The sequence below is a fragment of the Patagioenas fasciata genome, chromosome 12, assembly GCF_037038585.1.
Source record: "Patagioenas fasciata isolate bPatFas1 chromosome 12, bPatFas1.hap1, whole genome shotgun sequence".
Taxonomy (NCBI): Eukaryota; Metazoa; Chordata; class Aves; order Columbiformes; family Columbidae; genus Patagioenas; species Patagioenas fasciata.
This window is the reverse complement of record NC_092531.1, coordinates 19,880,169-19,905,366: the sequence shown is the minus strand read 5'-3', so window position 1 is coordinate 19,905,366 and position 25,198 is coordinate 19,880,169. Positions and strand designations below refer to the sequence as shown.

Below are 25,198 nucleotides of genomic sequence, written 5' to 3'. Positions count from 1 at the left end.
GGAGAAGCAGAAAGAAGAGTCAGGCAGAATTTCCCTGCCTATACTGAGGGCTATGTGACCTCGGACTGGCTCTTGGATACCTCGAATGAACTGGGCAAGAAGTGGGTGTTGATCTGTAAGAGCAGCACTGAGGCAACCTTGGGGTTATAGTGATCAGGGATTATAGATATCAGGGATGAATTTGAGTTCACAGCTATTTGCTGTGATAGCACTTCTAGTGTCATTTCTGTGTGAACAGTCCCAATGTAGCTGGTCAAGGGAAAACCATTTCACAGCTTTCCTGTTACTGCTACTTAGGATCATAGAATCATTTCATTTGGAAGAGATCCTCAGGATCATTGAGTCCAACCATAACCTAGCTCTAGCACTAAACCATGTCTCTAAGAACCTTGTCTAAATGCCTTTTAAACCCCTCCAGGGATGGTGGCTCCACCACTTCCCTGGGCAGCCTGTTCCAATGCCTGACAGCCCTTTCCATGAAGCATTTTTTCGCCATATCCAATCTGAACCTTCCCTGGAACAACTTCAGGACGTTTCCTCTTGTCCTATCACTTGCTATGTGGGACAAGAGGCCAACACCCTCCATGCTACAACCTTCTTTCAGGCAGTTGTAGACAGTGAGAAGGTCTCCCCTCAGCCTTCTTTTCTCAAGCCCCAGCTCCCTCAACTGTTCCTTGTAAGACTTGTGCTCCAGGCCCACCACCCAAGGGACCCTCTAGCCTGGAATCCCCTCTCTGACAGTGAGCACCAGCAAATACACCCAAAAGACTCCTCAGTGGACAGTTTCAGAATACCCTAGACTAGGGTGAAGTTGCCTTGGTGTTTGCTTGATGTCTTGAAGAACAACTTATTTCTCTCATTAGGAAAAAAGTGTGTAGAAACTTTGCCTTCTTTCCCTTAAATACATCCAGTCCTCACTTTCAATGTTGTCACAGCCTTACCTTTTATTCCCAGGAGCCCTACAAATTAATGTGTAAGTAGGGATTTCCTTGTGCAGGATTTCATCCTCTTACCTTTCAAATTTCCCAAATGTCCTTTTGACTGCTATTATGAGACTGCAAGGAAGTCCATCTCATTTACTGTTTTAGGACAATGAGACTTTGTCCTTCACTGTTGCCTGGAAATGGAGCCCACACAAGGGGTAAGGAAGGCAGATACTGCATGGAGACCCTTCACCAAGCCTGCTGCCTTGTCTTGCCTTCCCTTCCACCCACGTGGCCGCTGCTCTGTCTGCCAGAAGGTGCCTTCACCAAGTCCCCAGAAGACATCTTGCAGAAGCTTTGCCAACTGACTTGGGGTTGCAGGGAGGAACAAAAATAGAGCTTTGCACAGTGGTGCAGGACGTGATCTCTAAAGCTAGGTGCGAATGGATAGTATCACCAGTAGGAGTGTGATCAACACTTTTCAGGCTGCACTGGGCTCTGCCAAATTCAGGAGTTCCCTCATGAGAAAAAGCACACTTAAACCACAGATGATGAAGACTGGTCCCCAGGTCACAAAATCCCTGCCCTCCCCCTGTGAATGCCAGAGCAGCTCATTTGCATGGGGACACTAGAGTTTTGGAGTCTCTCTCTGCTTTTCCATTTTTAGGGAGTCTGATACCTATTAGTGTATTTAGCATGTATGCTTTGGGTGGAGCTGGAATAAGAGGAATGGAAGGACAGCTATGAAACAGGTTGGTAATGTTATTGATTCTGGTTAAAAACAGCACAGTTAATGTCATTCACAGGAGACTCTCTCGCGTGGATAATTTCAAGATCACAGTGGTTTTGGCAAGGACAATCCAAAGTTCAGAAAGTTGGACTTTTGAGCTGTCAGTCAGTGGTTACGAGATTCACTTTTCAGTTATGTGTGTATTTTCCCTACACAACCTCTGAGAGGTAGAGAAAGTAGGTTCACAGAATCACAGAATGTCAGGGATTGGAGGGGACCTCGAAAGATCATCCAGTCCAATCCCCCTGCTGGAGCAGGAACACCCAGATGAGGTTACACAGGAAGGTGTCCAGTTGGGTTTGAATGTCTCCAGAGTAGGAGACTCCACAACCTCCCTGGGCAGCCTGTTCCAGTGTTCTGTTACCCTCACTGAGAAGAAGTTTCTTCTCAATTTTAAGTGGAACCTCTTGTGTTCTTTGAACACACTACCCCTTGTCCTACCATTGGTTGTCACCGAGAAGAGCCTGGCTCCTTCCTCGTGACACTCACCCTTTATATATTTGTAAACATTAATAAGGTCACCCCTCAGTCTCCTCCAAGCTAAAAGACCCGGCTCCCTCAGCCTTTCCTCGTAAGGGAGATGCTCCACTCCCTTAATCATCTTTGTTATTATGGCTATTTTGCAGACAAGGAACTAAGCTTCAGAGTAACTGTCTTCTCTAAGGTTAATCGAGCCATTCGAAGCATTACAGAAAACTCTGTGGAGTTCTTGATGCTGCCCAAAATGTTAAGCCATTTTTCCTCTAACCAAACCTGTCTGAGCCCTGACAAATGGCTGCACAAGCGTGTATTTTTCAAGCTGTTTTCTTACCCTTTTCATAATTTACAGAAGAATTACAGGTAAAACATAAGCAGAAGTAGCCTGAATTCAACTCTCCTGGCATAAATTACACTGACGGCAATTTGGCTTTAACTCCCATCTGTACTGTCGGGCCCCTACCCACAAGCATGAGTCACACTAAGCAATAAATAATAGCTAAATCCTTCTTCTGCCTCGATAAGTGATTTTGAGGATTTTCTCTCTGGGTACACACATGAGCTATGGTGCTATAGTCTGATGATGTATTATATCTATTAATTTTGGGAGATGAAGCTTTTTCATCATTAATGTCTAACTTGAACACAAGAATTTATTAGGCTATTTGGGAGGCAAATGCACAGCCTTCTCACCGCTATGAAGTGGTATGCCTAATTGCTTTTTTTTCCCCGTCTCTTTTACCGACTCAAGGCAACATTAGTTTCCAGGACTGTGTACTCCAGCTATTATTATGCTTCTCCCTCTCCCTTTCTTTCTGACCTTCACCCTCCTACTCCTTGCCTTGTCCTACCTCCTTTGTTATATCTCATGCTCTGCTGTTACTTTCTCTCATTCTTTGACTACTGTGGTATCTTTCTTGTTTCTGTGGTTTCCTCCTTTCTTCTTCTCCTATTTAAGAGAGACATGAACATAATTTCAGAAGATTGTGAGACAGGAGATGACCCATGGCACAGCTGAGAACCACATGACTTTGGGCTGTCAAGATAAGAGCTTAAAGACCTGTTTAAGTGAGCTGGTCTTGCAAAGAGCTATCCTAAAGACTCCAGGAGGAACAAGAAATGGATATGGGATGCTTGGGAAGAACCACTGCCAAGCAACCCCCCTTTCTATAATGTTAGAGGGCCCACTACATGTGCTCAAATTAGCCGTTCTCCTCTTCTGCTGTATAGTGCAAAAAAACTGCTGGGGGCTCTTTGGAGTTGAAAGTCTCCATATGGGTATAAAACATGAGTATAAATGTAGTGTTGCTATATGTGAGGTCTTATGTTACTGTTAAGTCAGTGCCAACATATTGCAGGCCCTATGGCAATTTTAGTTTGTGCATCTAGCCAATGGAAAAAAAAAATCTATTTTTGTGATGTTCTGCAAAATGTTGTTTCAAAAGCAGGTTCTTCAAAGATCTGGGAATCTGAGATATGCAAGGTGCAGTCTCCCAGCTAAGACAGGATTTGCAAATTGCTTTCTTAGAGAAGAAAACTTCCCTTTGTGGGTTTGTTTTGTTTGTGCTGCAGTGATATATGTGATGCACATAGTGAATTTGATAATCAGACAATGGAATCTGTTCAGTGATGCTCATGAATGCTGCAAAGCTCAGGTCTCCTCAGCAGTGTTTCATATCCAGAAAACAGCCAAGCTAATCAAAATGCTATGAAAATGGAGCAAAAGTAGTTGCTCCAGTATTTTCCCTGCTGCATAAGCTTGAAAGGAGTCTCAGAGTGAACATCTCTTTAAATCTGCTGCAGCTTGCACTTGTATTTCTCCACAGACAAGGTGCATGATGAACAATACATTTGCAATTTTGAAAGCTATTGTGGACACAAAACAATTGTATTGGAGGGCTTATGAAAATAAAAAAAAAGGGGGGACTGAATTTAGTTTGAGAACCACCCCTATTATTTCATGTCAATCTTAACACGGTAGTAACTATGTTCCTCAGATTTGATCGTTGAGCAGCCCTACAGGAAAACATAAGTAAAAAGCATATTAAAGAGCATGATGGAAGCATAAGGTTGTCTGTGACAGTGACAGGCTGCAGCATGGGGGATTTCTTGGAATGAGCCTGAGTCCTGGCATGGCCAGTGCCTTGGTTCACTTCACTGGAGCTGGCAAGCAACTGTCTCTCGAGACTGATGCCTGAGCATCCCTGGCTGGGAAAGAGCTGTTCCCAATGGCAGGAATGGTTCCCTGAAGGGAGATCTCTCAACTCCTGGAAATGTCTCTGCTAGAACCCTTTCTTAACACGCCCTGATACCATGGTGCAAAACAGGAGACAACCACCCTTCAAGGGCTGCTCTGAGGCGCATTGAATAACTTATACTTCTGTCTCCAGTTTGTAGGGATGTTTGTTGGCCCCCCAGCAATGGGAAGGTGATTGTGGACAATATCTGATGATGCTTGAAACACTGCAGTCTTTTCCCATTTGAGATAGGAGATAATGAGACACAGCATCCAGGCCACAGCAGCGTGGTAAATCTGAGCAAGAGTGATTTGGTGGCACAACACACTGAAGACACCTTGACTGCCTGGAGCCAAGAGAGAAGGGGGAGCTTCAGGCTTCAAAAAGGAGTGAAGAACAAGAACAGGGAGTGCTGGGGTAGGCCAGACACAGCAGACCTCAACACTGCTCTATTACCTAGAGGCAGGGGAAACAACGAGGTATTTAATATAAATACTTGCTCAAGTAAAATCCCTTCTGAAAGAAAGCAGTATTTAAAAATCACTCAGGGTTGTGTCTGCTTTCATGACTCTGTCACTGGAGCAAATCTATTCATCACTGCCATGTATTAATGAATTAGTTAATTAAGTGGCTTGTTATTTAATGACACAGATTGCAAGTGTGATGAAATAAAAGTCACCTTTGTGGCTAGAGGCACATCTTTGCCAATAAGCTAAGCAGTACATAGTTAATCAGGCGTATTTGCTGTCTGACACAGGCAGAAGTTGCTGAATTGCAGGCAGTCTATTTCCAAGGTTTTTGCTTACAGTCATGTCTGGGAGCTCGTCAGGGCCTCCAAGCCCAGGAAGTTTAGACCTAATAAGCTGTCCAAGGGTAAACTAAGGTAGAAATGCTCAAACTCATTAAAGGGCATCAGGGCACAATTGTTTCTAAATTGACACTAAATTACCTATTGGTTTATAATGCCAGCTGCAATGCTGATAGAGAGGTTGGTTTATTAATAAGCAGAACCTCAATTACTCAAGCTCTCTATGATATTCAAAAAGACAAGGACATTACAGAAACCTGTGCTAAATGTTTGGCACTGAAATGGCTTCCCCAGATGATCTTGGGCAGGCTTCTTGATTTCCATCTACATTGGGAGGTCCCAGAGTATTCCCTTGTTATCCAGGTCAGGGTTTGTGCCTTAGCTCTGCATCAGGAAAAGATTTGTGGAGCAGCAATTACCACCTTCACCTTGGTCATCATGTCAAAGGCAGCTGGGTGTGGAGGTCGGAAGGATGCCTCAGCTTGATGGTCTACAGGTGCCTTGGGAGTTCAAGAGACAGCCACAGCATTTCCCTTTCCATGCTCAGATGAAGTTTTAGTCTCTCTCTGCCTCGGGCTATGATGTGCTAAACAAACCTAAGAACTTTTCCCAGCCTTTTGTGAGAGCTGGGAGCACTGCAGGCTGCTTAGTACTATGATAACGGGAGAGGAGGAAAAGAGGGAATAGAGATCTAGGAAAAGTTTAGAAACCATGAGCATTTTCTCAGTTGAAAGATTGTTAATCTCAATAAGATGGCCAAATTCCAGTTCAAGGATATGCACTTCTAAGTTTTCTGTGGGTAAATTATCATCTCCACAAAACTCTGGCTCTTGAAACCAGACATTCCTCTCCCACCAGTCCTCCTGCTGTGATTCTCCCCCATCCTCCATGGTTTTGTTCTTTTCCCCTTCACCACCTCTCTTCTGACAAAACTCTCAGCTGTGATTTCTCCCTGCCTTTGCTCCTCGAAGCAAGTCTGTTCATTATTTATTAGCTACCATATTCTTATACCATCTGTCTCAACTCATTATCCACATTCAGCTTGTCAAATTGACCTTTTATGGCCTTTCCCTGGAATCCTAATGTGTAGTCTGTCCCTCCTTATATAGCTCTGTGCTGCTAAGGCATTGCTTTCCAACTCCTACTGTTAGACATTCCTCTCTATATCTCACGAACACCCAACTTGCTAGTCTGCCTCCTTAACTTCTGAAAAGCTGTTTGTTCTCCTTGAGTGATGCTTGTTCCTTGTTTCATCTGCTACACACTCACCGTGCCAGCTTGCTGCAGCACATACTGTCTTAGATATGACCTTTAAAGCATCTGCACCTACTGAATATCGGGCTTTAAGATATAATCTCCCTTTAACAATGTGAGGCACTCTCTGTCCCTTAGTTTATAATGTAGAATGGTGGATTGCAAGTTAAATTCAGCCCACAGACATCTTGCTGTGAAAGTCACCACCATGTAAGACTGTGGCATTTTAGTGTCTGATATGCTGGAAACCAGAAATCTCCCCCAGTGCTCTTGGGAAGGGTTAGTATGGAAAAGTGTAATTACCTTAGATCAGTACAGCCACATTCTTACTTAACGTAAATCAGGATAGTTCAATCAACCACAACAGAACTACTCATATTCATGTTCATATCATGTTCCCAAATTAATGAGCTGTTGTAAATGCCTCATCTTCAAACATTATAGCTTCTCTTCAAAGAAAAATGTGTTGCTGCAGCAAAATAATGCAGGACTCTAGGACCAGATTACACTGTAGGTATTCTGTCATGATGGAATAAAACATACACAGTGTGCTCCTACACAGAGGTGAGTAAAAACCACCACAGATCAATAGAGATTATCCAGAAACTGTAAGATGACTTAATTTCAATAGAGTCTGTAGCAGAGAATTTTGAACTAAAATGCTTTGTCTGTTAAATAATTAATCTGATCTGCTGGTAACACATTAAATTGCTTCAGCTTTGTTTTCCCTGCATTTCTCAATGTACCCGGCCTGCAGCAGCACCATCTCCTTCCAATATACAATGTGGGAAAAGTGAATAAATGAGTCCTGTTCCAGAGACCCCAGCAGCATCACCTCAGAGCAAATCAATGACTTTTACACTGAACAGAGGACTTTTACCCTGCACGCCCTCACTATGCTACAGGGGAGCAATCATTAGATGCCATCTATACTGCTTAAGACCAGTTCTTGGAACCAGATGATTTCAAGCCAATGACTTTAAAATATCTTGCTCTTCTTCTCATTCACAGCTTCTAATACAGAATCTGTGGCACAGGTAGCTCTACTTAATAAGCTCCATGGAGAGTTTTTGAACCCATGCTGCACATCTATCATATAATTTCTTAACAATAAAAAAAAAGTCTCAGGAGAAACTTGTTTTTATCCTTAGTTTTGATTTAATTCAGCACTCTTCTCTGAAGCCACAACAAAAGACACCTCTATCCAGAGTTCAAGAAAACCTCTTTTTCAGGTAGCCCATGCTACAGAGTTTGATTTTTAAATCTCTTTTTGTCCAGATTCAGTTATTCTCCTGTAAGTATCTGCAGCCATAATTGACTGTTGTAGCCATTAACACATAACTTAATGCCTGAAAACCATATGTTAACATGACCACATTCATAATCACAGTGTCTTTGATGGCAAAGTAGCTCCTTTTTGCTTCCAGCTACCCTGCCACTAATTAAGAAAATTAGAAAACTCACACATCCACCTTGATGTTTCTAAACAAGAGCATTAAAGACCCCTAAGAAATTATGTCTGGAATGGATATTCATCCAGATGCAGGGGGTTTCCATCCTGGGACTGTGACATTATCCTCCCTTAAGAGTGCTCGATGACTGTGGCTTATTTTCAACATTAACTGCAAGGATGAATTTTACTTCCAATCTTGTGAGACTGGAGAAGGAATGGGAGGAATCAGGAGGACTAATGGTGTAGATAGTGCTTCCTTAACTGTCTACAATCATATATAAACTTGCATCTCAAGGGCTGACCTGTATTTCCAAGAGAGAGACTAGGTCTTCAGCTGATTAAATCACACTGATTCACTGGCCAGTGTTCAGATCTGAGAACATCCTACCTGGAAGTTCCCCAGGGACTCGTTTCTCATCACCACTATCTGATTAGGATATCTGATGGAAAAGCAAAGTAAGGACTGCTGAAGACCTGCAAGAGATGTGACCTATTATGATACAATCACCCCCATAAACAGCAGTCAATAATTTTATTTCTTCCTTTTTTATTTATTTTTTTTTAAATTTCACTGAGTTACGATCCCCACAGCCACCTTCTTCTGAAAGTGTTTCACAATCTTATGCTCTGAGACATTTCTCCATCTGTTTATTATTTTGGCACTGAAACAGAGTTGCAACAAGGCAAGCAAGAATTAGTAAGGATTAGGGTTGAGCTCTAACAGAGGTGGCCTGAGATGGATTTATAATCCTTAGATATGAAGGCGAGAGCTGCTGCCATTACTAAGCAGTAGGTGTCATTTTTTTCCCCACAGTTTGTCAATCAATAATGTATCAGGGTTTCCATCCTTTCCTGGCCATTTCCCCTCTTATTTTGAGCACAATCTGGACCCCGTCCTTGCTCCTTCACTTCTGATTTCACTTGGTTTCTACCTCTCTGCATTACAAACACCCACATTTCCTTGTTCCAGCTTCACTCGCATATATATTATCTCCAGATCTTGCTGCTTTTCCCTCTGCAGGATCCTTGCCAAGAACCCAGCCTTGCCATCTGCCCAGGAAAATGATGATACTGCTCAGCTCTCTTCTGGATGTTGAATTGTGTGGCTGCAGCAGCAATGTTAATGTTAGCAAAAAAAGAATAATCATAGCCCTATGGAAGAAAAGCCCTTTTCTGCCTCACAGCACAGAGGTCAGATACTTTTAGTCATATCCATACAGATAGCAGGATTACTTTTCCTATATTATATTCCTTTATATTGCCTTCTTAAAGATGCACCTGAGATAATGTTATAGCCATGAGAGTAAAATTGGAGAGTTTCTGATGCGATTTTTGTTGATAAGAAAATGTCAGTATTCCAAAACCTGGGGGTTTTTTTGGGAAAAAAATTCAGTTTCAACAAATGTTTCTAATAAAAAATGGATCAAGCAGCTGACATGCTGGCATTTCTTAAATTAAATGTTTGTTTTTCAATTTGAAACAACTCTCCATGCACCTGCTTTTTTGTTTTTTTGGTGCTAATGAAAAGGGCAACCTTTTACAGTATAAAATTAAAAAAAAAATTAGTGGACCTGATCTGAAAGTATTGTTTTTGTGAATTACGGGCTTGCAGACTAACTTCTTAGATATTTTTTAAATTGTTATTTATACTAGTTGGAAAAAGGGAAAGTTTCAAAATTTTATTGAGGGAAAATAGCAGCTTTCTTGGTTTAAAAAGAAAAAAGGCTGGACTGCAAGAGTTCAGTGAAAACCTGACAAGGTCTCGGGGCAAAACACTTTTCCTGGGCCTCAGCTGTGAAGTGGGGAGCACAGGGACCTCTTTTCTCCAGTTTCTGGTTTATTGAAGCTTTTGGGGGCACAAGCTGCCATGTATTCACACAGCCACAGCTGCAAGGGGTTTGAGCAACTGATCTGCAGTTCACACCAGATTAAGGTTGTGCTGCTCTGTGTGCAGTCTGGAGGGACACAAAAATGCCAAGAAGCCAAGGGACAGACCCAGGGATGCTCAGCAACACCTCACCTCCATCTAGCAACATTGCCACAGTACTCAGTCTGTCTAATAATATTCGTGTAATTGCTGGCTGCCTGAAATCCAGGATACTGCTCCCATGGGAGCTGTGAATTTTTAAGCATCTCAAAAATCTGGTCCTTTATGTGTACAAATGGATCCATTAATTCATCCTCATTAGGAATCTGAGATTGGAACTTCACAAAAATCTGTCTGCACCATTTCTTTTCTCCTTTCAATGAGGTAAATTTCATCTTGGGATTCTTTTTTTTTTTACGGTCAGCTTTGTGACTGCTGAGTGTCCTTATGGTCGCTATAGGATCTGGGCATCTTTCAGCTGCTGCCAGCAGGAAGCAGCTCTAGGGGTGAGGATGTTTTGCTAAAGGAGTTGTCCTTCAGGCAGAATATTAAACTGCTCTGCCATCTGTTTTACAGGGATTATTCTGGTGAATGTTAAAAATCCCTTGAAAGCATTTTTATAGTGTCTCTGTACTCCTCCTTATACTTGGCATTCCTATAAATTCTGCTGTTGACTTCGGGAGTTTTCCCTTTCTGAGCAGGTAAAGGCCAAGAGAAGGACCTGGATGTCAGCTCCCAGCGTGGGCTCTCTCCTCGCTGCACCTAGTAACTCAAAATATTCCATAAGAAATCACCTCTCCCTAACTGCCCTGCTCACTAATTTGCTATAAGTTCTCACCTGTGCTAGAGCTCAGCTCTCTAACAAGCCCTGGACTCTCTACATTTAGTGCCAGATACAAAAAACTCACCCTTCTCTGCATCCTGTCCAAGCTCTGCTGCCCTTCAGCCCACAATCCATCACCTGAACATGCCAGGCACTTCCTTTATATGTTCTTTCACAGGGGCAAATGCAGGTGTTAAGCTGCTCTTCTTAAAGGTCCCTTTTCCTAGAGTAGATACCATTTCTATTACAAATATATCCAAGACTTTAAGTTACTATTTTAAGTTGCAGAGCTCAAATGACTAAATTCTTGGCTAGGTATGCAACATCTGAGCTGACTAAAGAGCTAAGGAGTACAAAAAATGGCAAGGTGAATCGTGTGTGCTGAAGAGCTGCTGTATAATAAATTAGAGCGTGCAAGAAGTGAAGGATGCTTGCTAGCATCAGGATAACTGATGAGATAGGCTGTTTGGTGTGGAAATAAGATTACAGTAAATATCAAGCAGAATATAGAGGAAAAGCTCCAGTGCAAAAATTACTTGGAGTGGAGAAAAAGCAAGGTAATGTATTGAGAAATAACTACTGTGCAATGGAGAATTACAAGTGAGGAAAGGAACTGGGTACTCTAGGCTTTTATGTCCAAAGCTCATTTTAATGGGCTACTTTGAGGACATCCAGAATGAGTTTACCTTCCCTCTGCCCCTCTCTCCCCTGCAGATTCTGCCTTATGGAGCCTTATATTTGTCATGTGTTCAAAACCTCGCTTGCATGTTTCAGAAAGCTGTCAGTTTAAAAGGGCCCAGGGTTGTAACAGGCTTGATGTGATGTGTGTTTTTGTCTCAAACTCTCAGCATCACTCTAATTATAGCAATCCAAGTCTGCAATCTTTATGAGAAGTCATGATTTCACGTTTAAATGCTAAATGGTGCTGCTAATATGAGTAAATGCAGCTCAGCTTGAGTGAAAGGGTGTTAAAGAACAAGGTCTAGAGTGAATCAGCCTGTGCATATGTGGAAAGGAAAGGGAACAAGTAGTGTGAATTGTCCAAGTAAAGCTCAGCCTGCCTCTGGGCACTGCCCTTCTCTTAGGGGGATCCCAGAAAATATCCATCCTACAATCTGAATGGGAACCCAGTGACTAGTTGCCACAAACTTTTCTGGATTACACATTCTTCCTAAAATAGGTGTCTGTCACTGGTCTGTGAGATTTATCAGCTCATGTCATTATTTTCTAAATGTAAGTGATCCCATACAGTAAATAATTTTTGTGTATCAGTGAAAGAGCACAGATGCTTCAGTAGGTCTTTTCTCAGTTTGTGATCTTCTTTGTTCCTGTTATTGTGGGAGGCAAAGAGCCCGCTTTACAGCCTCAGCATCGTTTAAACAGAGAATAAAAAGGTTTCCAGTGCTTGGTCTTCAAGAACAGACCTTTACCTTTTGAAAAATAAGTGTAAGGCTATGGGTAAAGTCTGTGGAGACACGGAGTTCAATCAGTGCTGTTATTGATCATTAAAACAATTATAATTTAATTTCTTAAGAGGAGTTTTCAATCCACTTTGGCAGCAACCGGAAAGGGACAAACATGGTGAGGTCGCTGCGCTTCCTGCTCCTCTGTTTGAGGTCACTTTGAAACATAACCTGCCAACACATGATAATTAAAGAATTTAAGAAAAGGCCCTTTCCCCTACTTTTCAAAAGAAGATATATCTCTGTGGAACTACATTTATGTTGGCTCAGAGAACATGATGTTTAGTCATGACACAAATTTTTGTGTAATCAAGAAAGTTACTTCAAGACTAGGAGATTCTGAGACTTTAACCATTAGTGGTGACACTCCCGCATTGAAACAAGAGCTATAAAACCCATTTAAGTGCTTCTGGTGGCTGCCAGATCTATTAGCTACCCTGCACATTAACACCTCCATTGTGGATGCAAATGCTTCTCTTTACTGCTACCGGCACATTAGTCTCCGGATCTTTCTAACCTGATTAGAATGCCTTTGGGATTTTTTTTTTTCTTTAATTTTATTGTTTCAGCCCTGGAAGAATGTGCTGCTGCCTTTTTAACTTCATGCAAAATACATTGTGTGATTCAGCATAAAGAAAGGGAAGAGGAAACATGTCAAATGCAGTGACAAATGTCAGAGGGGTCAGAAAAAAGGAAGATAATCTGGCAGGGCTTGCAGAGACCGTGTCATAATTATATGCCATAAATATATAGGGAGCTACACAGAAATGCAGGGGAAGCTTTTATAAAATGTCTTGGAGCAGCTCCCATGAACAGCACAGGCAAGGCATGGCCATGACTCCATGCAGAGAAGCCAACCCTCTGCTCTTTCCTTATGCTAAACGTTTGGGCTGCCAAAAAAAATCACAGCATTTGCAGGAGGAGTGATGCCTTTCTGAGCATTTTGTGAGAGTGCTTCTACTGAGTTTCTCTCTGAAATCATTTTAGCTGCATGTTGTTTAAACCCATACTGTCTGCCAAATAGGATCCTGAAGTGCCGAGGTAGCACTGTTCTTTACAGTGTGTGCATTTGTGTGCACTTCTATAGGTCAACTGACTGTGTAGGTAACAACACCCACATACATACAGGCATGTGCCTGTCCGTGTCATTGCATAGCTCATTTACAATTTAGACAAGTAGCTTAAAGCAAAGTCCACATTTTGTACGTGCCTACGCTGTGCTGGCTCCTCTAGCGTGACTCTACTCAGTTTCCCACGTGAGTCTCTTTTCAAACTCCTTGTCTACAGCTGCATGCGGCAACAAAGGCAGGAGAACACTGGCGAGCCAGCTGGCTGAAAACCGCCTGAAAACTAATGGAAATCAGGTGTCCAAAATGAGAATATGTTTAGATGTGACTTGGCTTCCCTTGGTTTTCCCTGCAGAGAGCAGTGATTCTGTATTAGTTTTGTTTTTTGCTCTCTGTGAAAATCATCCTCTGTTGATGTTAGATATGGGAAGAACGGAGCTTGGTGTGACTTCTGGTGACTTTATCTTGGCAGACACTACATGCTAGTTGTACATCTGTCATACAGATGGAGACGCATGAGGGGAAAGAAAAGCCATTAAATAAAATTAAGTTTGGGATCTTGATGAAAAACAAAACCAAATTCATATTTTGTGTCATTATGATGTTAGGCAATTGTAGGTACCAGGGATGAGTATGTTCTGGTAGATGGACAGAAACATAGTTAACAACCTAAGAGCTCTGTTTCAGCAACCCAGTCCAGAACTGTTCTTCTTTCTGTAGAAACCAGAATACCCCATGTGGGAGGCAGGACTTCTGGGAATGACAGAAATTGAGAGCATACATTACTTTACATTCTGCTTTTGGTTCCCACTTAACTTGGTAACTTTTGATGCTCTTTTTTTGTTCTAAGACTTTGGGTTTTGATGATGGAAAAACATTTCTCACACGCTCTGTTGCCATTTTATCTTTTGGCAATGGAGAAGCCTGCATTCAAAATGTGAGGTGTTAAACTCAATGCATGTGTGCTTGCAAGGTGACTGCTGTCTCATTGCTCTTGTTTCCTCTTTCTCAGGACATGACCTTCACCACCACAATGAACCAGGAAAAACCTGACAAATCCTCCTAGCTCTCTGGCTGTGGAATTTGCTGTTCCCTTGCTGTTCACCAGACAGCAGCTCTTTCCACCCAAAGCACAGAAGAAACCAGCAAGTCACAAATGACAGCTGAAAAGTGAAGCACTATCATAAGCTGTGTGAGAGTCTGTCAAAGAGAAACTTTATATAGTAGTTATCTTTCTGCGCCTGGGAAGTTGTGTATCCCATCAGTTCCAAAGAACAGAGATATGTTCAAGTAACCAACACCAGAAATTGCAAAAATCAATACTCACATTACAGTGTCTACACACAGTGATCTGCAGCGTTTAGAAATCTGCATTCAGAATGGATGATGGATATAGAAACACAAACCTCTATCAAGGGGGCAGGGAGGCAAACCAAGTCTCAGATGACTACAGGTACCAGGATGGTAACTACGAAGGGTACGCACCCAATGACGGCTACTATCGTGGTGGGGATGAGCCTGCTCATGAAGAAGATGCTCAGAGTGACGTCACAGAAGGCCATGATGAAGATGATGAGGTCTATGAGGGGGAGTACCAAGGGATCCCGCACCCAGATGACATTAAAGAAAAACAGAAGAAGCGAGCTCCTGCCATGGATGATGAGTACAGAGACCGTGCTGACCTTATGGCAGAGAGGATGGAGGACGAGGAGCAGCTTGCCCACCAGTACGAGAACATCATTGAGGAGTGTGGCCACGGACGCTTTCAGTGGACCCTCTTCTTTGTTTTAGGGTTGGCACTGATGGCAGATGGGGTGGAGTTGTTTGTGGTTGGATTTGTTCTCCCCAGTGCTGAGAAGGATATGTGCTTATCCAGTTCAAACAAAGGGATGCTAGGTAAGTGCCACTTGCTAACAGCTTTTCTAATGTGGTAGGCAGTAGCTAGAACATCTTTTTTCTAGTGATCAGGTGATTTCAGGATCTCCTGATGACTCTCGTGTTGTATGTCGTGCATACTCACGGCTGTGTGGATCTGACTCAAGAGGGGTTTGCATGCTGCTGAGAAAGCAGCAGAATTGCACCACATCTAAGTCCACCTAATGAATCTGCGGTGGCCCCAGTATTGGTCACTGCAGGCTGGACCTGAACACGGCAGCTCATAGTCAACAAGTCCACAGGGAAAAACTCATAGTGGTGTTCCAGGACAAATTCAGTGAAAGGTTAAAGGTGGATTTTCCTACTTGAGGATCTAGTGACTCAGATTTCAATGCTTTTAGAAAATATGTTGTAATGAGCAGTCCACCAAGCAGTACCATCCAAGTATGGTGGTTATAGAAGACAGGGGTCCCTTTGCTCTGGATCACTTGGCTGTTACATTGTGGCTCTTGATGCTGTCCTGCTCTCTGACGTTTTCCACTTTGCCCACGTTCCCCTTTTCTTCAGCCCAAACTCCCAACTGGCCAATCAGCTGTGTAGTCTGTTCCTTCTACATCTTAACTTCTTGGTCAGAGCCGTTTGCTGAGACATACTGGATCAGAAGTAGCCAAAGGAGGTTTCTTCTTAGGTCTGTGGAATGCAATTAATGTGTTGTGTGGGGATTACAGGCTGAGGCTACTGGCAACATCCCTTTTGCATCACTATTGACATCTCCCTGTGATCAAACTACAGAGTCTTAGTTGTTGTGAGACTGGGTGGAAAGGTTTGGATGAATGTTTTTTTCCTTTGCATGTTATAAGCTGAAGACAGCAAAGCCTCAAAGATCTCCAAGAACCAGGAAAGTATCCAGCATGATCTGTAGTGAGAGCCAGCTGTGCAATAGTTGAGCACATCTGGAAGGAAAATAAAGTAGCTCTTGGAAGAATTGCTTAGGAGGGGAGAGTGTGTCTCGATGGACATGTACTGGGGCTGTAGGGGAATCATCAGGGCCTGTAGTTCATACATTCTGGCCCAGAATCCCTGCCTGATGCAAGGTAAATGCAGATTTTGGATTAAACCCCAGCCCTTGACTCCATTCTATTTGCATTATTTTCATGTGGCAAAGGTAATAGATAATTACCCTTATATAGACCTCTCATCTTGGTGTACTGAGGTCCTAGACACTTTTCTGTTTTTTCTTTGAACTTGAGGATCAGGGTGTTTATTTCTGTAGTTAGCTAGGTTTGTAACTTAGTTTTGTGCCTTAAAGAATTTAGTTCCTTTTTTTGCTTTGCAAACCACTTAAAAATGCTAGCTCAAAATATCTCACATCAGATATATCTAAAAGCAAATTGAATTCTGTTTTCATAGGGACTTCTGAATTCACCAGCTCCTTATAGGACACCAGGCTGGGTGCCTTTTTAGTGATGAGACCTTTTTTGAGAAGCAGGTCACTTATTTTGGTGACTATATGAGAGCTGAGGTCTTCTGAAACTCTGACCCTATAAATATCTATCTCTGTAGAGCTCAAGCTCTGGCAGGCACTCTACTCAGAAAACTTCAAATGTCACAAGAAAAATCTATCTTTGAAGTATTTCTGGCCCAGCCACAGGTAAAAATGAACGAGAAATCTCCCCAGAGAGCTCATTCTGCTTCTTCCAGCTCCGTATTTGCAAGGCTGAAAGTTAAGGGTGTTCTGATAAGCTCTGAATCAGCAAGGAGACATTTGGATCCATATTCAACCCAGCTACAGCCTCCAGCACATTAACCAAGCTAACCTGGAACTGCTAATTAGGGGAAGAGCACTCTTTGCTGCTTTTCCTGCCCACTTATAAAGACAACTTTTGAGAATGTGGTTTTGCAGAACAATTTCTTCTGTCCTTAGCTTGTTTGTAAAATCTTGTGTTCACGCTAATTTGTGGCTGAAATATGAGGAAAACAAAGAATTTTCCTAAAAACAGTAAAAGTTGGTTTATCTTAGTTTAAGGCAGAAAGTGGATATTTATGGTAGCACTCAGTTGGTAATGATTGATGTTGTACATGAGGCAGATCTCTGATTCAGCCATATTTATTTGTTAAACACACTTTCTTGTCTGCTGGGTATTCCACGGCTGCAAGTTTCCTCTTGGATCTGACATTTGCGAGATGATCCTTTGTGAAGATGAATTAAGCGTGGCTTAGAAAGCCTTAGATTGCAGATCAATGCACTGATGCAGGTGATGATTACCCAAGGGCATCAAGAAGTGAGGGTGTGAGGAGGCTGAAGTAGGGGCTGCTGTAGGGTGTAAGAGGGGAGGAGTGGGGATCTCTGGGTCTGAAGAGAAGGAAAGCTTTCTGCCCAGCTATGGGCAGCAGCAAGGAATAAAGGGTGCTGGATGTTTGGTGGGCACCAGGGCAGCACAGGGACATGAGGTTTGGGTGCAGATCTGCATCCAGCACAGCCTGGTCTCCCCAGTTACTGCCCCTGCAAGAGGGTTTCATCCCTTTTCTGAGCAACTGTTTGTACCTGCCATGATAAGGACAGGCAGATATCAGCTCTTGGAGGGAAAAGCTGGGGAAGTGCTATTGATGGAAACAAGAACATAATCTTACTCAAAACCTTTCCTGGATTGGCTTCAGCACCCACCCACCAGCAATTAGAAAAAGGTATCTCCTAATAAAGCTCAGAGCCTCCAACACACGTTCGTTTTCCTCAGGATTTCCATTCCCTCAACAGCCTACGGATTGTGCTATTACAAATTGATCTTGCTAATATCCAGGGTTCAGTGATACTTACAGTTGACTTGGCACAATAATGCGTGGCAATCAAAGAGCTCCTCACCTCAATTTCTGCCTAGCGTGCAATGATAATCTTCTAAGAGTGTGTCTGCACAGAATGAACAGACGACTGATTAGCGAAGCAACAGCTTTCCCTCAAATTATCATGAGGTTTTAGGGATGGAGGGTCACCATCCACACAAGTTACTGCCCTTTACCTTATCCGACAGATGAGCTCATATTTATTCCCAAGCGGCTGTTAGTCTCAACACATTCTTGCTAAGGAAAATAATCAGGTTATCCCAGGTGGGCTTAAGGTTGCTTCCAGGCAGCTGCTAACATTTAAACACACAAGAAGGTCTCAGCCATCAACAAGAGAAGGAAATAAATCAGTTAAGTAATCAAACTCTCTCAGAAACAGGAAGGGACAAATAAGAGAGCTAAAGTAGATGCACACTAAAGACCAATTTAGTGAAGCTCAGCTTCTGCTAAGAGGACATTAAATACTCTGTATATTGCCTATTTCTCCTCCCTCGGAAAGCAAGCATGGAAAAATATCGAGCAAATTATGGCCAAATTATGCAAAAATTACAAATAAACAGATGCCCACAGTGTTTCACAAAATGTGTGAAATGAGTATGACACATCTTAGAAAACGTTTACATTTTGTGCTGAAAATAAACATCTCCCCATCAGATGCAAATTAACAGCTAGTTTAGCCCTAAATATCCCTAGTGGGACAAAAAACATATTTGGAGTTTTTCTGTTATGTGAAATGCTATTTTGAAGATTGTTGCAGGGGTATTGTAAAAAAAAGAAAAGAAACAATAACTGTATATTTTAACAGTTGAATTTCAGCAGGTTTTAACACTAGTAATAAGAATAATTTCGGTAACTTGTAGCAACAGTATTTTTGCATATTCTTTTGCTAAATCTGCCTTGCTGAGCTTTCACCAGCAGTAGTCGTAATAATAATGATAATTAATTTCTTAAATTTACCGAAACAGAATATTCCTTTTCAGTATAGTGTATCTGTCAGAAACAGATTTTATTTTATCTTATTTTATTCGCTAAGGATAATTGTATGAAAAGTCATAAAATTTGTATTAACTTATTTGCTGAAAGGCACACATTATCATTTTTTTTGAGAAATATCATACAAATTTATACCTTCGAGTGCTTTAAACGCTTCTCAGAGGACTAAGTATTATATTTGCAGGCATAGAACAGTAAATACACAGCCAGTAAAAAAGATGGTGTCATAGTAATGTTTTAAACTTTTTCCCATCCTGCATATAAAAAACACAAAGCACAGTTAAAGCATCAGACTTCCCACATCCCCAGAGCTGCAGTTGTGTTATCATTTCACAGTTCAGTAAATAGAGACAAGAAAATGTTTAAGGGCTTTGCCCATAACTGCAAAACAGCCACGCCAATGCTGGGAAGAAAACCTGTATTTCAGATACACATCTCCCTTTTTCTTTTTATGATTTAATAATAATATTTTAAGGAGGTTGTAATGTTACAGACTCTTAGCCTTACAATGTTAGATTGAGAAAAAACAGAGAAAATATCCCACTAGTAATTATGCAGTTCTGTAGCAATTCAAGCTTCGCTGTATGAATCAGGTTTAATAGGATGTGTTACAATATCCCTGCTTTTAGTTGTGTGAAGAGAATGTTTTATTATCCGTGGAGATAAAATCTGGCCTCAGCTTCTCATTGACCTGAATTCACCTGATATGACAGTAAATCCTAATCCCCTCAGCAGAGCTCAGTGGCTTTTCTCCACTTCTTTTTCTTGTTTTACTGGATAAGCTCAGACAAGCCCAGCCATGGTTCCCTTGCTCTGCTGTGGCCCACGCCTGTCTGTTTTGCACCTCCATGGCCATGGAGCCACAACATGGGAACCAGCTAAACCCTGGTGAGACCTGCCCATGTCCACGTCCCCAGCACTGGGCAGGAATTCCTGGCTCTTGGGCAGAAACCCTCCTGCAGCCCAAGGAGCATCATCACTCTCAATGGTAGGGACCTGTTAGGGGAAAAAAGGTATGTTTTTTTTTTTTAATTTTGGAATGCACTACAATTTGTGCAGGTCCAATGTGGGGACAGCTACATCCCTATTTATAAGCTCTGTAGGAATGTCATCTGATGAGAGCCAGCATGAACAGGTTTTCATTTAACAGCAAAGGGTTTGTTTGGCTTCCTCTGTTGAAAACTTTGCCTCAGCAGAGGGGTTGGGTGGGGGGAACCAGATGGTCCCATGAATATTGTAGTGATGGACAAGTCCTGTGGGGGGGACTGTGAAGCCGGCTGAGTGTAAACAGCCACCCACGCTGTGCTGGCAGCGCTCGCTCAAGTCTTGGGTGTGCATTGCCTCGCCGGCGCTGCGTCAAAGCATTCGTAGATTCATGCATCTACCTTTGGCTTTAATGTGCAGAATCCCCTCAATCTCATCAGCCAGATTTGCCCAATATCCACCCCCAGATCTCTGAAAATGGAAAGGCACTTTTTACATGTGGAATTCATTTCTCGATGTCAGAGCCATTAGCTGTAGATGAAGTCTCTCTGCTGGTGCCTGATCAACAAGGCAAGTGCAACAAGACTGCCCTTTCATTTGATTTCTTTTTACAAGGTCAAGGAGATTCATGGGGAAAGCACTAATAAGCCTACAAGGAAAAGCAGATAAGAAATTTCAGGAAGGGAAAAAATGCCATTCGGCCCTCTGTTCATCCTCTGCTGAGACCATCCCCTGTTCTGGGACACACCAGCCATCGCTACAGTACAAGACAGTCAGGACTTCTGGCGTTTATTCCTCTCTTCAAATCACTCACATGTAATTGGATCCTGTGCCTTGCCTCATCCATTTCCCAAATTGTCCAGACCAGACTCACAAAATTTTGTTTGTGTCTAGAAAGTGTATCCATGTATAACAGATGCTACACTGGTGAGAGGGTTTGGAGTCTGCTTTTATTACATTTTGAACTGCAAGATGTGTAAGGTCCTAATCCTTTTCTGTTCTCCAAATGCTGTTGCCTTTTAAAAGCTTTCTTTTTTACTGTACTGGTGGTAGCCTGGGCTTTGAAGGCAGGTAGGAGCTTCCACATTCCTGTGGTTCTGTGGTTACTGGCTCCATGCAGACCTGTTAAGAGACACAACCCTGCACCTGGACCCAGGCAGCCTCCTCACCTTCCTGACGGCCCCAAGGACTCTGGGGTTAATTCTTACCATAGACGGTTTTTTTGTTTGTTTTCCTGCTAAAATTTTCAGTTTATTCCCTGAGTCGTTGTCCTGACTTGAAAGGGATTCTTTTCAGATCTGCCTCATTTTTAAGAACTTAAATTCCACTAACCATCGATGAAAGAAATTCATGTTTGCGATAGAGATTTAGCCTTGAATTTTTTGTTTTCTTTCTGAAACCTTTACAAGTCTACTTCTAATTATATTGAAATAGTAAAAAGACAGTTTAGCACACTTATAGCCATATACTGTATCTGCTTTTATTCCTAGAAGTTCAGCTTTTAAGTCCATAAATCCTGTCTGTCATGGAGGACACAACTCCAGTAAAGACTAATAAATTTCTTAGTGTAGAAATGCTCTATATGTTACCTCTTTCCTAGCAGGAATAAGCCCAGCCAGTGGTCGCATATTTTCCTTATAACTTAAGCATTGGATGAGTCATAACCTGAAATTTATTCTTAGAATTTTTGATCTTTGGTTTTCCACAGATTTTATGGGAAGCTATTGCAGACTTTCCCATAGGCATTCATTATACCCCATTACTTGTGGGATAGTTCGTAAATAACAGCTTATTCAGAATTACCCTTAACGTTTCACCTGATCACTGCGTTTGGAAACTGAGCTTTCTCAGCACAGTCCAGGTCTGCGTGGTTTGAAGCCAAGGATTGGAGTCGAGTTTCTGGTGCAGACCATTGTAATGTTGTTCGTTAGCACATTTGGTGGCCAGAAGTAACACAGCAGAACAAATACCATTTAGGGGCCATTACTCTTGGTCTAATTCTCAGTAAAATTTTCGTTTCCTTGATATAGACTGGATCTCTTTCAGAGGTAACAACCATCACTGTGCTCTCCAGAAGACTGTCTCTCCTTCTTGGAGACTTTATGAGTAACATTTCTACTCCTCCCTGTGTCCCTGCCACCTTATCTTTAATCCAGGACACAGCAATCTGCAAAGCCTGACGTTGTTGTGCACCTTGGGTCCTAAGATCCAACAGCTGACAGAGTGTTTTATAGCAGCTGCCACAAAAGGTTTTATGATACTGGCCAGAACATGCAGTCTTCCCAAAAGAGACCTCTCCATCATAATAAAGTGTCCTGCTGATTTTGTTTCAGCCCTGAAGTAAACATTTGTATAACCGGAATCCTTCCCCTCAGACACTTGCCAAGTGGACAGTCTCTGGTCATCCCTGAGGTTTAATACAGATTTTCATTGTTTTAAATTTCTAAGGGACAATGCATCCATTGGTTTATCACATACGATAACCAATTAAAGCCATGTCCTCTAAGTGAGTTTGTGACATTAACATCTCTACTGTGTTTTGTGTCACTCAGTGTTTGATGGATGCTGTTTTGCAGGGATATAATCTTCCTTTCCATCATAAGTTTGGGCTCCTCAGTCAGAATCTGCAGGGGTTTGCCCAGAAAAGCAGCTCCACTCCACTTCTTGATGCCCAGCTTCCCGCACTGCCACATCCCATACCAAGCCCACTCTTCCCCTGGCCAGAGCACTGGCTGCCTTGCCACCAGGGCACCCAGCTGCAAGAAATCAGCACCTAGAAGACAGTAACAACCTCCTCCACCTCCTCCTGACCTGGGACATTTTCTCTTATTAAGAGGATTTGGATGAACATCTGCCATCCAGGGATTTTCTCTGAAAAAAAAAAAAAAAAAATTAACGCTGGCAGATAATTTTTTCTTCCTTTTTGGGGTCTGGCGGTGTGGGCTGAGCTGTGTTGGGAGCTGCTGGCAGGGCTCGCTGTCAGATGGGCGGCTGCCATGCACCAGTGAGTAGATACAGGGAGCATCATCACTTCCGTCTGCTGGCTGTGATCAGAGCTGCTCTGGTAAATGTAGCTCAGGAGTCAGGGTAAAAGCATTAAGCTTTACAGAACTGCATTAAGATCCTTCCTTTAGAAATATTTTTGGACTGTAACAGGTTTTTACATCAGCTCTCCCTTGTAATCTGTACTTCAGCAAAGAAGCTGGAGGTCCAATTTACCAGAAAAAGAGATCCCAGGTTCCAAACTGTGTACATATCTTCTCTGACTGGTGCAGATCAGTATCTGAAACCTTTACACACCTTCAGATCACCTCACCAGGACAGCTCGGGTCAGGAGGGCAGAGCAAGGAGTGTGGGTATTGATTGCACAGTCACATGCTTATGGCGGAGGTACAATTGCACTGGCAAAATCCTGTGTCACGGTTCTGTTAAGGCTCTTAAGAGACAACAATAAAGTTTTTGCCTTCAAGACACAAAATTCTGATTGTCTTTTAGACATCATGTAGACAGAAAAGAAAGCAGAACTGTTCACAGAGAAGTGACCCCACTGCCCTGCTGTGGAATGCGGAGACTTCAGAAATCCAGATTTTTCCATTTCTGATCAACGTGAGACAAACATCTTTCAAATGCTGCAGTGCTTCTCTGCTGCATAGCTTTTAATTTAGTAATGCATTTCAAATCAAGTGTGGGCATTTGCCATTGAAAGACAGAACCAGCTGCCAAACATCTCTCTGCATTGGTCCTTAGCTAGCTTTGCTGGATGGCACAGAACAGCCTTCAGCCATCAGACTGATCGTTTTGTTTAAACATTAATGAATCACAAAAAAGATTGTCGCCTTGTTTCCCAAGTGATGCATGTGACAGAACAAGTCCTGGGGAAGATGTTGGTTCTCAAGAGATGTCAATACTTAGTTCAAGCTGAGGATTTACCCTCCAAAGGGGTGTTCTTCAAGCAGTAGCTACTCCCTTCTGAAATTTTCAGTGCAAGACTGTACTCTTCTCTAAAAGTTCTCCTTTAGTTAGATGCAAGATTTTGACTCAGTAACAGAGGAAATAGCTGTGCTACACAAGATGAGTCTTGGTAACAGACTGATCCTTTAAGATAATGCTAGGAAAAGCAGAGAGTGAAAGAGATGATATACTGGATAGGTAACCTGCAAAGAGATTTAGCCATGCTTTAGCAGTGTCTCTGCTGCCACAGCTTTCTGAGCATAAACAGCAGCCAGAGAGATCCTCCTCCCTACACATCTCCAGTCCCATTGTGCTGAGGAGGGTTAGCGGAGTTAAGACATCAGAATTCTGTTGTGTCGTTGGTGGCACATAGCTGGGACACGTGCATCCTAAGCTGCTTATGTCTGGCCATTGCTTACGTGCAGGGGATATGTGAGCAGCGAGGTTGGGAAAGAAAGATGTGGGTCTGGTCAGATGTGGGTATGTCTGTATTGCAGGATGCAGTGTAGCAGGGAGCAACAAAGCTCACGGGCAGAAGATAGGGAAATTAGGTTCCACCAATGGATAGACATTATGGCACCTGAAATAGCTGATTGAGGGGGGCATAGGGATATTTCTATTGTATAGTATACCGGGTTGATATCAGCTGCCATATGGGTGCTTTAAAATCAGCTTCTACATTGCGTACTATTTCCACACGGTTACCAAACTCACTGTCTCTCTATCTCTACTCTAGGCTTGATAGTCTACTTAGGAATGATGGTGGGGGCTGTCATGCTGGGCGGCCTTGCTGATAAACTGGGAAGAAAGAAATGCCTCATCCTATCACTTGCAATCAATGCTGCCTTCGCGTTCCTCTCCTCCTTTGTCCAGGGATATGGATTCTTCCTCTTCTGCCGCCTTATCTCGGGCCTCGGGTGGGTAACTGGTGAATCTGTCCCGTGTCCTGGAGGAATCCCATCACAGTTTGGCAGTTTGGGTGTGCAGGGTGGGAGGAGGAAGGCTGCTCAGGAGATGCCTCTGTGGTACTGAGCCAAGATGGCATGGCCATTCAGCACATGTGATTGTGTTACCTCACTCTTGACCCTTGAAGTGTTTGCAGTAGGAAAGTTTTGTCATTGACATTCATTTAGTACAGCCCAAATTGTGCAGAAAGGTGAGACTGATAAATAACCACCTCGTTTTACACACCTTACTGCCAAGGCCTCCAGTGAGATCCTCAGCCATTCCCATCGCTTGCCTGTGTTTTGCCTCCCTAAAATGAGTGATCGCGAAATAACAGCAGAGATGTCTAGATGAAGAGCAAGGCACTACACTGGCTTTTTATAAAATGTACAGGAAATTCAGCTTCCAGAGCATGAGAAGCATCTTGTTTATGTTTGATGTCTAAGACCA

The 25,198-nt window shown here is 42.6% G+C and overlaps 1 protein-coding gene across 3 annotated transcripts in view; it reads left to right on the top strand.

The window, feature by feature from the left end:
- Nucleotides 1-25,198, top strand: part of SV2B (synaptic vesicle glycoprotein 2B) — a 64,410-nt gene that overhangs the window by 19,734 nt on the left and 19,478 nt on the right. For all 3 annotated transcript variants that reach the window (XM_065847726.2, XM_071814006.1, XM_065847727.2), the window contains 2 exons: nt 14,175-15,058; nt 24,540-24,720. In XM_065847726.2, the coding sequence (XP_065703798.1) occupies nt 14,542-15,058; nt 24,540-24,720 (698 nt within the window). In that variant the 5' untranslated portion in view covers nt 14,175-14,541. The remainder of the gene's footprint in view (nt 1-14,174; nt 15,059-24,539; nt 24,721-25,198) is intronic.